Here is a 12,569-nt window from a genome sequence, read left to right as displayed (position 1 = left end):
CTTTTGTGAAGCTCATGCCTATGCTTGAGGAAACTATGTTGGGAAATAGGATGGCCAGACCCTTGGCGGCTGCTTTCGGTCTGGCAGAAGAAGGAAAGCCACAGGGCTATAGGGGCAGGTGCCAGCAAGAGCAGCCAGCCAGGAGACACCCACGGAGAGAAGAGCAGGTGGCCTGAGGGCAAGTTTGCTCAGCTCACCCAGCTTTGCTCTTGCTGGGACCAAGAGAACTCATGTGCCTTGGCCAAGGGCCCTTGGGGGCTCTTGCAGCTGGCTTATCAGGGACTTGACTCTGGAGGGCCTAAAGCAAATAGGCTTCAAAGCCAAGGGCTCTCAGACAGGAGATCAGATCCTTTACCTCTGGCCCTCTCCCTATGAACACATATAAGACCCTGGTCATATCTAAGAGATGAGAGGAGAAAGCCAGCAGCAAGATGGACGTAGGCAGCAAAGAGGTCTTGATGGAGAGTCCACCAGTGAGTGTGTGTGCATGCGTGTGTGCATGCGTGTGCGTGTGTGCACAAGTGTGCATGTGTGCACAAGTGTACTGGTGCTGGATTCGCTATTCTCTCTGAGCTTGTTTCCTTATCCAGATTCATTTACTCAACTAGCTCAGGACAATGCTAAGTTAGGATCGGGATACCAAGCTTACTAGGACAGAGTTCCTGGCAGACATAGATGTGACAGGCAATTCCAGGGACCCGTGGAAAGGACTGTGGAGAGGGCTGAGGGTGGAGTCCTAAGAACTTTCAAGGTCACAGGAAGCATCCCAGAAAAGATGACGCATGCTTGGCAAGAAGAAGGGCTGTATAGAGGCGAGGTAGCCCAGATCTTTTGAGGAACAGAGGTTGGCCGTAGCTGGGGTGCCAAGGGTCTTAGGAAGACAGAAGACGAGATAGGTAAGACAGGCACTTTGGGACTCTCCAACCCAGATTTCTTTCTAAGCTTCCAAGCATCTTGTTGGAATCCAGACTGCCTCCTCCAAGAAGCTTTCTCTGATCTTTTCATTCCTCTCTACGTGTCTAAAGCACTGGCTGTCCACCTTAAAAGGATGTGTGTGTGTGTGGAGGGGGTGTCCAGCTTGTGTGGGGAGAGGAGGGGACCGTCTTCATGATCGCACATTTCTTCCCCTCTTACCCCATCTTGTCAGGACTACTCAGCAGGCTCTCGGGGGCAGTTCCGTATCCCCTGCTGCCCAGTGCACCTCAAACGCCTTCTCATCGTCGTGGTGGTGGTGGTCCTGGTCGTGGTGGTGATTGTGGGGGCCCTGCTCATGGGTCTTCACATGAGCCAGAAACATACTGAGATGGTGAGCAGGTCTGGGACAGGCACCCCAGAAAGAAGAGCTGGGTGAGGTGGGCAGAGAGGAAACCGAGCAAGAGGATGGGAGAGGGCAGGCAAGGGCAATGTTTGGCGGTACCCAAGGCAGGAATGGGTGGCCTGGTTTAGGCCTTTGCACCAGGTCTCTAGTGTGATAACTAAGTTTCCTGATGCCGTTCACCTCCCTCGGCCCTCAAGAATGAAGGAATTGCATCTGAATAAAAGAGACCAGGAGTGGGTGGGCATGGGGACCACAGAGGAATGCCAGGTAGCACTATGCCCCTCACCCCAGGTTCTTGAGATGAGCATTGGGGCACCAGAAACCCAGAAACACCTGGCCCTGGGTGAACCCATGGACACCACTGCCACGTTCTCCATTGGCTCCACCGGCGTCGTTGTGTATGATTACCAGCGGGTGGGTATGCTTGGCACTCTTGCCTTGGGTGACCCATGATGGTGTCTTCCCTGAAGTGACCACATCTCAGACTCTACTGTGCTTCCTGAGCCCAACCTCGGGGGAGGGAGCAGGGCAGGGACTTTCCTCAATGGCCTCTAATGGTATTCTATGCCCAGCTCCTGACTGCCTATAAGCCAGCCCCAGGAACCTGCTGCTACATCATGAAGATGGCTCCAGAGAGTATCCCCAGTCTTGAAGCTCTCACCCGGAAATTCCAGACCTTGCAGGTGTGTGTGGGCAGAGGGAGTGGGCTATCTCGCTCCCAGGGTAGTGGGGAGGGGATTAGAACTGATGGTTATTTGTCACTTGGCCAGGAAACTGAGGCTCTGGGAGGTTACCTGAGGGCCTCACGATAGGGGCTGCAGGAGAGGCAGAAATGTGGTTTCCAACAGGGCACACCAGCTGCTCATGTCTATAATCCTAGTTACTCAGGAGGCATAGAGCTGAGGATCCTGGTTTGAAGCCAGGCTGGGTAGACAAATTCTTGGGACGCTGATCTTCAATTAACCAGCCCCCCGCCCCCAAAAAAAAAGCTAGAAGTGGAGGCATGGCTCAAATGGTAGAGTGCTAAGCTGAGAGAAAGCAAGAGGCCCCGAGTTCAAGCCCAAGTCCTGACACACAGGGACACCAAAGCAAGGCAGCAGTTAGGTTTCCAACTCCAGTGCATGACTCTTCCCAGGCCAAGCCTGCATCCACCGCTAAGCTGGGCCAGGAGGAAGGACGGGATGCAGGCTCTGCATCTCCAGGAGACAGGACCTTCCTGGGCCTTGCCATGAGCACCCTGTGCGGAGAGCTCCCTCTCTTCTACATCTAGGACTCCTCAGGTGAGCAGCTGTGGCCGGCGTGCCTAGGTGGGAGGCTTGAGTGGAAGGCTCATGAGCTTGGGCCACCTGCCACATGAGCCCACCAGGCACTGGGGGTCCTTTGAAGAGGGTGTTTTGGGGACCTGAGGAAAGGGATGACTGACAGACCACGCCCAGACAGATGGACGGCTCCCATCCCTCTCCCTCACATCATAAAAACAACACCCCTTTTACTTCACAGGGTCTGTGGAAGCCTCCACGGGGACAGGAAAGTTCAGGAGCCAAAGGCAGGGAGCAGATCCTGCCCAAATCCCCGGAGCAGGGAGAGGGTGGGCGCCGGCCGGGGAGAGGTGGCTTCTATGGGCCAAGGGACCCCCCCACCCCCACCACAAAAGAATAAAGCAGTCTGAAAAACACACACGCGCGCGCACACACAAAGGCTGGGATGTCTACCGTGGACACCAGCTCAGTCCGCTCCTGGCGAGGGTCGGCTGGGGAAGGGAAGAGTCTTGCGGGGGCAAATGGGCACTTGGCCTTGTCTTCCCCCCCCCACACCCCGCCCGTCCCAGAGCGCCGGGGGTTCGGTCCAGCCCGGCTGGGGGAGGAGGGGGGCAGCAGGGAGGGGGCCTGGGAGCCATCCACGGGCGCCAGGCGCCCTCCAGTGGTGTGTCCGGAGAGAGACCACGGCGGAGACCGGGAGAGGGACCGCCAGACCCGGAGAGACCGAGCGAGAGAGGGGAGAGCGGGGTCCGAGGGGGAAGGCGGGCCCCCAGGCCGGGATCCGCCGGCGGACCGAGGGGCGGGGCGGCCGAGGCGTCGGGGCCGACTTGACAGCGTGTCCCGCGCCGGGAGGGGCTCCGGCCCGCACGGGGTCCGCACCCCGAGATCGGCGCCCGGGCTCCGGCTCCCGAACCCCTCCCGAGCCGGCGGCGCGGTCGTCGCCCTCCCCACCCGGCTGGCACCCTTCCCGGCCCGGCCGAACACCGTCCCGACCCCCGCGGGGGGGGGGAGTGGGGGGGGCCGAGCTGGGCGAGAACCCGCCTCCAGCGGGCTCATTTCCCTACAAGGGTGTGGGGTGGGGGTGCCCGGCGGGGAGAGCCCGGGCGCGGAGGCCGGAGGGCGCGGACGGCGGGGCGCAGGGCGCGCGCAGCCGGGCCGAGCGGGGCGGGAGACAGGAAGCGCGCAGGGGAGAGGTCGGCGCGCGGGGGGAGCGCGGGCCGCGGGCGCCGGGAGCGCCTCCCCCTCGCCGCCAGCGCTCCGCTTCCCCGTCGCCCGCTCCCGCGTCCGGGCGCCGCCGCCGCCGCCGCCGCCCGCCCGCCCGCCAGCATGCCCGGCGTGGCCCGCCCGCCGCTGCCGCGGCCGCTCGGGCTGCTGCTGCTGCTGCTGCTGCTGCTGCTGCTCCCGCGCCCCGGCCGGCCGCTGGACTTGGCCGATTACACTTACGATGTGGGCGAAGAGGATGCCCCCGAGCCCCTCAACTACAAAGACCCCTGCAAGGCGGGTAAGCGTCCCCCCCCCCCACCCACCCCGGCCGCCCGGGCTCCGGCGGGGAAGCGGGGCGCGCCGAGCCCCCGGGGCGCGGGGCAGGCCGGGCGCGAGGCGCGGGGCCGGGCCAGGGGCTGGGGTTGGGGGAGGACAGTCCAGTGTGGGAAGCCGGGAGCTGCCTGGTTGGCAAGGCAGTGGGGAACAAAAGAACGAGGGGGAGCGGGAGGGGAAGTTTGGGGGAGTTCGGGACCGAAGTTTCGCTGCCGTTGGTGGAAGCCACCGCCGCCGCTTCTCGCCTTCCCAGCGGATTCCTGGAGAAATCTCCCCGGGGTCCGCCGAGACAGACAGACGAGCCCGCAGCAAGGAGGCTTTTTACTGTGTGCAGGAAACTTTCCTGGCCGGACTCTGTGTGAGTGTGTGGTGTGTGTGTGTGTGTGTGTGTGTGCGCGCGCGCGCGCGCGTGAGTGTTTCGACTCCTCATCCCTCCTGCTCCGTGGAACACCCGGGTTTGCCAGCCTGTCTGCCTGGGCTGCCCTGGGGCTGCACCTCTGGCCAGGTTGGTACCAGGACACTCGCAGCTCCGAGGGATAGGTCTGCCCCACACCACCCAGACGAAGGGGAAGAAAGTTTTCCAAGGGATCCCCTGGGGTCGAATTCTGTGGGTATCCCCACCCCCACCCCCGCCCCTGGCCGGCCCCAGCAGCTCTCTAGGACTCATCAGACAGCTGTCAAAGTCAGAGAAGTCGGCCCAGGACGGGGATTTTGCTCTACCCCTGGCTCCCGAAGAGCCCTACCCGGGGCCAGCTGGGCTGGCAAAGAAGACTCGGGAGGGAGAACTCAGACATTTTCACAGCAGTCCTCTTACCCCACAGACACCCGAGGCAATAGCCAAGGTCAGGGCCCCCAACTGTGTGTATTCTTTGTCCAAGAGGATTTGCTCCTGCTCCAACCAGAAGGATCTGGATTCTGGAGTGGCCAGATGGCAAAGCATGGGAGCCAGTAGCCTGAACGGACGATTCTGAGCAAGGCGGCTTGGGACACACAAGGGACAAGATATCAGAACCTTTCCCTGACTTCCTGCCGCTGACTTCATCCTGTTTCCAAATAGCCAGCTCCAGAGGAAGGATCACGGTTCCTCAAAGTGGACACAGGGGCTGATTGCTATAGCCCTGGCCTTGGAGACCAATTAGGGACTCTGTTTGCCTTTGCCCCTGTTCTTTTGGTCACAGGCAGGAATAGGAGACCCTTCTAGTGGGGGAAGGACAAGGCAACCAACACCCCCCACCCCCCACCCCCAGCCCTTTCTCCACACTACTAGGACTGTGGACAAAACACATTCCCATTTCTCACTGGTTGTGGGTGGGGTGGGCAGGAGGCAGAGGAGGTAGGGCATGCCCCCACCTTGGGAAAGCTACCCAGCATCTTTGAACTTCAATGTTCTCTCCCATAATGCATCTCTCCATCAAGCTGGCGGTCAGGGACTAAATCTGAGAACATACCCAAGACACTTGCTAGTGCTTAGCGCACAGAAAGCACTGGATAAATGTTGGCTCCCTGTGCATTGTGTTCCAGCTCATCCTCCCTCCCTCCTTCCCTCCCTCCCTCCCTCCCTCCTTCACTTCCTTTTTTTTTTTTTTAATTTAAGAAAACCATCCTGGCTCCATCCTTGAGCCTGTCACTTTGATCGCTGGTATATCTCAGGCCTGGGCTTGCTGTTGTTGGAGGTGCAGGTGCACAGGCCCCTGTCCTTGGGGAGCTTACAGTCCAGCAGAGCCCAAGAGAACACTACAGCTCATGGCTGTGAAGTGTCGCACTGGCGGGTGGGGTGCCCCATGCCCTCTCCACAGGCCTGGCAATGGGCAAGCATGGCGGAGCGAAGAGACCACAGGGAGCCAGGGAGATTTGCATCCTGGTGTCTTTGTAGAGAGGACCTGGAGCAGAGACATGGCCCCATCATGGGGAGGGAGCCATGCTGATGTTGAAAATGGGAATGATTTGAGGAGCTGCAAGAGGCTGAGGGCTCTATCCCAGTTCCTGTTTCATGCTAGGGTGGAGCTGGCTGAGTTGGAACTTCAAACAAGGGATCTGGAGAAGGCTCTCCACCAGGGTGAAGTCAGGCTGGTGGGGAGCTGGGCCAGGCCTGGGGGTGGCCGAGACGGCCTGTGAGTCTGACTAGGTCAGATCAGGTCTCCTGATTGGGTGTGACTGATGCACAAGCCCTGTGGCCCACCCCTGGAGGAGATTCGGATCTGCCTTCCTGGACTTGCTTGAGTGTGTGTGTGTGTGTGTGCGCGCGCACGTGCACCCACGCGCCAAAGCCATGGGAAAGCCTTGGCTTTCGTTTCGGTGTCGTCTTCTGCCTGGCTGTGCCCTGACCTCCAGATGCTGGCGGTGACCTTGGCAGGCGCCTGCCTCTTCCTTTGGATGTGGCTGCTTCTCACCCCGCAGCCTTCCCTCTCCAGTTCTCTTTCTCCTCCTCTTCCTGCACCGAGGGCCAGCAATAGAAACGACTCTCCCTGCTTACCTGTGATCTCTCAGGTCGCCCCACAGATGGCCAAGCCCTGTTATTTTCAAATCACCTCTGAGACTTACTGTCCAATTTTATTTGTTTGTTTATTTATTTATTTTTGGTGGCAGAGTCTCACTGTGTAACACACAGATGGGCCCAACCTCATGAGTGGCTCAGCCTCCTGAGTGCTGGGATTATAGGTATGTACCACCATACCCAGCTAAGAGCAAATTTAAGACCCTTGATGCCCTGGGGAAAGGGAAGGTTCTGGACTTTGGAGGAAGACCACAACAGTGGACAGCAAGCGGATCTTATCTGTTGGTTTGTTCTGGGCTTTTCTCCCAAGCCCCACTGTAGCCCTTGCCTAGGGAGATTTCAAGGCAGTCCCGATGTCTGGTGTGCTAGGTCTCTCTCTCTGAGATTGCCAGCTTTGCTTGGCTGCCGCAGCTGACTTATCAGTAACCTTGTGACTCTGGGAGAGGTAGACCCTGGAGGCAGGAATGGGGACACGGTTGATTCCGTAAGCAGAGAAGCCCCTGGAACCTGACCCAGAGCTAGAAAGCCCTGAGTCCCTCAGCTCAGGTCTGGTGACGGTCTGGTGAGCGGCATAGCGCAACACCCCCCTCCCCCCCACCATTCTCACACTGGAGGCTCTGAGGCCCAGGTATGGATTTCAAGAAGCCCAGGAGCAGGATGCAGTCTTAGGAGACTGAGCACCATTTCTTCTTTAACCAAACCATACTTCCCCTTCCAGACACGCTGAGTGAGTCACCCACCTACCTCAGCCCCTGCTCCCTGAGTCACCCTGTCTTTTAAGTGTCCTGAGGGAGGGAGAAAATACAGTCTACCTAGCCTCTGCATGGAAAGGGACTAGTGAAAGTCCTAGGGAGAGAGGGACTCTAAGAATTGTCTCCCAGCTGGGTGGGCTCTTGTGGCTCACACCTGTAATCCTGTCTATTCAGGAGGCTGAGATCTGAGGATCACAGTTCAGAGCCAACCTTGGCAGACAAATCCAAGAGATTCATCTCTAATTAACTAGTAAAAAGCAAGAAGTGGAGATAGGGCTGTAGTGGCAGAACACCATGCTTTAGTAAAAAAGCTAAGCAAGGTCAAGAGGCCCTGAGTTCAACACCAGGAAGGAAGGAAGGAAGGAAGGAAGGAAGGAAGGAAGGAAGGAAGGAAGGAAGGAAGGAAGGAAGGAAGAAGAATTCTGTTCATCTAGAGATTTGAGGAGAACATATGGGGGAGGGAGTACAATGTGTCATTGGTCAGACCACTAAGACCAGTGAGGAAGGATAGGGGAGGCTCAGTCTGTCACCTTTCTCCGTCTCCTTCTCCCTCTCTCTTATGTACACACACATCCTGTCCATTTCTAGAGTCACCCTTCTGAGAACTTTGGGGAGCATGGCTTGTGAGATGCAGCACACAGCTGCAGATTTTCCAAGTGTTTGAGAACACCAGAACTTGCTCAGGGAAGTGGCTGATGGGTGGTGTTGTGCATTTGTGAGCACAGCCTTGCTTTGGGGCAGGTCTGTTCGCCTATGCGAGCACAAGTCTAAAAACGCAACCATGTGTAGGGGACACATGATCCCGCCCATGGCGTGTGTCAGGTGTGAACTGCCTTCTCTGGAAGCCTGTATTCATGTGTGCTCCAGGCTGCTCAGTACGGGCCTCTGGGGAGGGGGCTTCAGAGTCTAGAGGCTGACCTGGGGACAGAGATTTCCCCCCCAGATCCAGGCACGTGATGGGACCCCCTCTGTTCCTTCTCCTCCTGTGTCCAGCCGGGTGATGGAGCAGCCAGGAGTACTTGTGGCTGGTTTATAGCCACAAAACAAAAGCTTTCGAAGACACCCTGACTTTGGGGCTTCCTGTGGCTCAAAGGGGCATCCAGATGCTCTAGCTTCCTGAAGTCGGGGTCCCAAATGGGCAGCCCCCCTCCCCCGCCCACCCTCCCCCCTGCCCAGTTCCCAGCCACAAGGCTCTTCTGCCCACCCCACCCCCACTCTGTTCCCATGCATTCTTCAGCCATGACATCCCGCCACAGGGCGCCTGCTTCCAGCTGAGCTTGCAGCCAGCCCGGTTCCGCCTTCCACTTGCCCTGCCCGGGTTCCTCTGGCCAGCACAGTTCTGTGGCCTCTGCCTCTGGGTTTCATCTGAGGGGTAGGAGTGAGTGCAGGCGACCCAGGGAAGTATAGAGTTGACTTTGAGCTTCTGGACTGGTGGTGGGGTAGTACTGAGGACTGGTTAGTGGGTGCTTACTGTGCTTCAGACTTAGTGCTCTCGTGGCTTTATTTACTTGCCTGGAATCCTAGAAGATGGATTTGATCAATAAGTCCCCTTTTTATGTAGAATGAAGTTGAAGTGTAGAAGAGTTTAAATCCCTTGAGAGTCTCTCTGACCCCCAAGACATTGTTCCTTGCTGGATCTAATTAATGAGGGTCTGAAAGTTAGCCATATGGGTACAATTCATAACAATGGCCTCCACCACCGGGATTCAACCAACTGTGGATTAAACATATTTGAGAAGAAATTAATAAGTTAATAAATTCTCAATAAAACAGTAAAAATCGGGTCTGTGCTAAGCATGTAGAGACTTTTTCATGTTACTATTTATGGCTTTTTTTGGGGGGGGGACACTATTGAGTTTTGAACTCAGTGCCTCACAGTTGCTAGGCTGGTGCTCTACCACTTGAATCAGGCTTTCCATCTGCTTTTTGCTGTTATTTTGGAGATGGCATCTAGTGAGCTTTTCTACTCAAGTTGGCCTTGAATTTGCAGTCTCCAGATCTCAGCCTTCTGAGTAGCTAGGATTATAGGTCGAGCCATCAGCTCCAAGCTTATTATTTCTTAGACAACACTATATAACAAGTTTACATTGTTTTAGGTACAAAAGTTGGAGATGATTTAAAGAATACAGGATAAAGGAATTGCGTATCTTTAGATTTTGGTGTCAGTGGGGGAGGGAGGGGCCTTGGACCAATTCCTTGGGGAGTCTAGGGCACAGCTGTGTATGGTGGTGGCTTTGGGTGTGGGCTGGAAGCCCAGAGACGCAGTATGTGTGTGTGTGTGTGTAAAGTGGCACAGTGTACAAAGTACAAGAGGTTCATGTGACACATACATACCCATGTGACATTTGGCAGGAAGGACTTTCCCATCTCTTCCCTGGAGCTGGTTTCATATTCATATCTGCCAGAGGCTCCTTGCACACATCAGCTGAGAAAGTGTCTCCCATCGGTCTGTAAGCCCAGGCTCCGAGAGTAGCATCCTAAGGAAGGGATGCTTTCTCATGGTCTGGAAGAGTCCCTGCATCCGTTGTAGGCTGGTGACCTTAGGCAGGTCATTTCCTTCTTGGACCCAAAGTTTCTGACCTTTGAAGTCAGGAGGGCTGGTTGGTTGCTTGTGGTGGGACAGCCCTTGGCAAAAGCATGGAGTGGCATAGGGCTTCCTGGGCGTGTTGTGGGTGGGCCAGGATTAAATGAACTCATAAAGTGCAAGCACTTCATCAACTGGCAAACACCGTGTAAATTTCAACGGACATTTACATAAGGTATCATTATGGCTACTATTACTGGCTTAATGAGTTCTGAACTTGTCTTTGGCTTGTGTGTGTGTTGGAGTTTGTTTTTTTTCCCATATATTTTCTAGGACCATCTATGACTATATGTATTTGTGTGTGTGTGTGTGTGTGTGTGTGTGTGTCTATTTTTGTATAGACACACACACAACATGGTTTCTAGGGTGGTAATGAATCTGACAGCAATGATCCCTAGACTGGGAATGCAGAGTTCCCAGTGATAAATCGAGCCTTCCAGCAACTAGCAGTCTGGTCTCCATGGAGCCAGTGCCCTTGCAGGCCTTAGTTTTCTTAAATGTGAAGTGAAAGATGGTGTAGATGATTGCTAGAGTCACTCAACGTTCTGTTGACCTGTGTCTCCGTGAACGTGTATCTCAGGCCTGAGAACTCGGGCATGGCACTTCATTCTTTCACATCAAACGCCTTCCCCTGCAGAGCTCCGTGCTGGGTCCTCTTTGGCAACTTCCATGGTGCTGCGCGTGACAGCGTGGCGGGGAGGGGTCACCACAGGTCACTGTATGCACTAAGGATGTACGTCTGATTCTATGTGACAAAGTCAGTGTGTATGTGTCCGCTCAATGGGGTCAGCTTGGAAGGAGAGATCTGTGTGTCGAATAGGAAGGAGAAGCAGATGTCACTGGAGGCCACTGGGGTTCTGCCTCCAGCTCAGCCCTGAGTGGAGCTCACATCTGACTTCTTCCAGAGTGACCAGTTCTCTGGCCCAGCCTCCTCATGTTCCAGTCATAGAGAAGACAGGCTGGTCGGCCCATCTCTTTGGAAACATGTCTTACCAGCTCCAGAGGCCCCAGGACTCCCTTCTCCAGAGAGGGGACCCAACAACTGAGAATAGGAATCGCTTGACAACTGTCCAACTTCTTGCTAGTTGAGAAGCTCTCCGTGTATCTTTTGGGTTACCTGCTCCAAATCTCATTAAGAGAGATAAAGATACTTATATTTTATTATACTTCATACCCTCCCCTTGATTTGATGGGATTGACACTTGCCACTCGCACAGTGCCAAGATTGTGGGCCCACAGATAGATTGTGTTCGTCAGCTTTCTGTTACTGTAACAAAAGACTTGAGGTTGATGGTTTAGAAAGAGAAAAGGTGATCAGGGGCTCCCAGACCTGGAGTGTCTGGTTTAAGATGGTGGGAGGAGGGGCATGGTTTGGGGCCTCTGGCAAGGGAGCACATCATGGTGTAGGCACTTGGCAGAAGCACGATTGCTCATTCCATCAACAGGAGAGGAAGGGACAGAGCCTCAGGGCCTCCTTCAAAGCCATGGTCCAGCGACCTGAGGCCCTCCCATAAGCCTCCAACAGCACCTTCCTGGGGATTGAGCCTCTGATACATGGGCCTTGGTGGACACTTTCTCTATCGTAGCTTAGACGCGGTCACCTCTTCCTCTTGTATTTCTTCAGAGCCCTTGTCTCAGCCTGGGGTTGTCCGCACTTGTGTACTCTTATCGCTGAAGGCAAGGACCACAAGGACAGAGATCTCTTCTGTTCTGCTAATCGCTGGCATAGTGCCTGGCCGCAGGAGGCGCTGACTAAGTATTTGCTGAAGAATGATGAAATGCATGACACTGTGTATTCATGGAGCTCTCCTTTGCTGGGATTTTATTTTGTTTTATGTGGTGCTGATGATGGAAGCCAACACCTTGTTCACGACAGGCAAATAAAGTACTCTGCACTGGATATAGCCCCAGACCTATTTTATTTTTATGTTAGTGAGTGCTTATTACTTTTTTGCTGGTACTAGGGTTTGAACCCCGGGTTCACGACTTGCTAAGCAAGCACTTTACTGCTTGAGCCATACCCCCACTCCCCTGCCCCCTTTCTTTGCTTTGCTTTTTTTTTTCTCAGAGTTTCAAGATTTTGTTCCAAATAAGACTTGGAATGCAGTGGGGTTACTGTCACATTCCATTTTACACAGTTTATTTGTTGAGATAAAGTCCCACTCATTTTTTTTTAACCTGGGCTGGCCTTCAATCACAGTCCTCTAGATCCACATCTCTTGAATGGCTGTGATTGCAGGTGTGAACCACCATGCCTCTATTATTTTTTAAGCATTAGGGTTTCAGCCAGATGTGATGGTGCATGCCAGTAATCTCAGTGACATGGGAGGCAGAGATAGGAGAACAGTAAGTTTGAAGCTAGTCTGGGCAAAGTTAGTAAGACCCTCTCAAATCAAGCTCTAAGACTGGGAGTGAGGCTCAGGTTGTAGAGTATCTGCCTAGCAAGTGCGAGCTCATGAATTCAAACTCCAATACTACCAAAGGACAGTAAGACAAAATATAAACAAAAGGGCTGAGAACATGGCTTAAATGGTAGAGTGCTTGCCCCGTATGTGTGAGGCCTTGGGTTCAATCCTTAGTGTCTCTCTCTCTCTCTCACACACACACAGACACACAGACACACACA

General features: G+C 55.0%; 2 protein-coding genes across 5 annotated transcripts in view; both read left to right on the top strand.

Moving 5' to 3' along the window:
* The first annotated feature begins 431 nt into the window (after nt 1-431).
* On the top strand, nt 432-2,588 carry Sftpc (surfactant protein C). Of its 3 annotated transcripts, none has more exons than XM_048330731.1 (5): nt 432-473; nt 1,148-1,306; nt 1,610-1,732; nt 1,891-2,001; nt 2,454-2,588. In XM_048330731.1, exons 1-5 carry the CDS (start codon nt 432-434, stop codon nt 2,586-2,588), a joined length of 570 nt encoding a protein of 189 aa, XP_048186688.1. The 3 variants fall into 3 exon arrangements, with proteins under 3 accessions (XP_048186688.1, XP_048186687.1, XP_048186689.1); XM_048330730.1 differs by having other exon boundaries at nt 1,891-2,005; nt 2,437-2,588; XM_048330732.1 differs by lacking the exon at nt 1,148-1,306 and having other exon boundaries at nt 1,891-2,005; nt 2,437-2,588.
* Nucleotides 2,589-3,700: 1,112 nt separating this feature from the next.
* Nucleotides 3,701-12,569, top strand: part of Bmp1 (bone morphogenetic protein 1) — a 42,380-nt gene continuing 33,511 nt past the window's right edge. Inside the window, exon 1 of one of the 2 annotated variants that reach the window (XM_048330451.1) lies at nt 3,701-4,078. In XM_048330451.1, coding sequence (XP_048186408.1) covers nt 3,904-4,078 — 175 coding nt within the window. In that variant the 5' untranslated portion in view covers nt 3,701-3,903. The remainder of the gene's footprint in view (nt 4,079-12,569) is intronic. The other variant, XM_048330454.1, reaches the window with a different exon arrangement.

Source organism: Perognathus longimembris, chromosome 21 (genome assembly GCF_023159225.1).
Source record: "Perognathus longimembris pacificus isolate PPM17 chromosome 21, ASM2315922v1, whole genome shotgun sequence".
Taxonomy (NCBI): Eukaryota; Metazoa; Chordata; class Mammalia; order Rodentia; family Heteromyidae; genus Perognathus; species Perognathus longimembris.
Note: the sequence above shows the minus strand (reverse complement) of the source record. Positions and strands in the feature narration are given on the sequence as shown.

What these genes read in the sequence shown, in the direction of transcription:
- Sftpc (XM_048330730.1), top strand. Translation starts at nt 432, where the DNA reads ATGGACGTAGGCAGCAAAGAGGTCTTGATGGAGAGTCCACCA. An exon ending in TCTTGATGGAGAGTCCACCA is followed by an intron (nt 474 to 1,147) that starts GTGAGTGTGTGT and finishes CCATCTTGTCAG; the next exon opens with GACTACTCAGCAGGCTCTCG. An exon ending in GCCAGAAACATACTGAGATG is followed by an intron (nt 1,307 to 1,609) that starts GTGAGCAGGTCT and finishes CCCTCACCCCAG; the next exon opens with GTTCTTGAGATGAGCATTGG.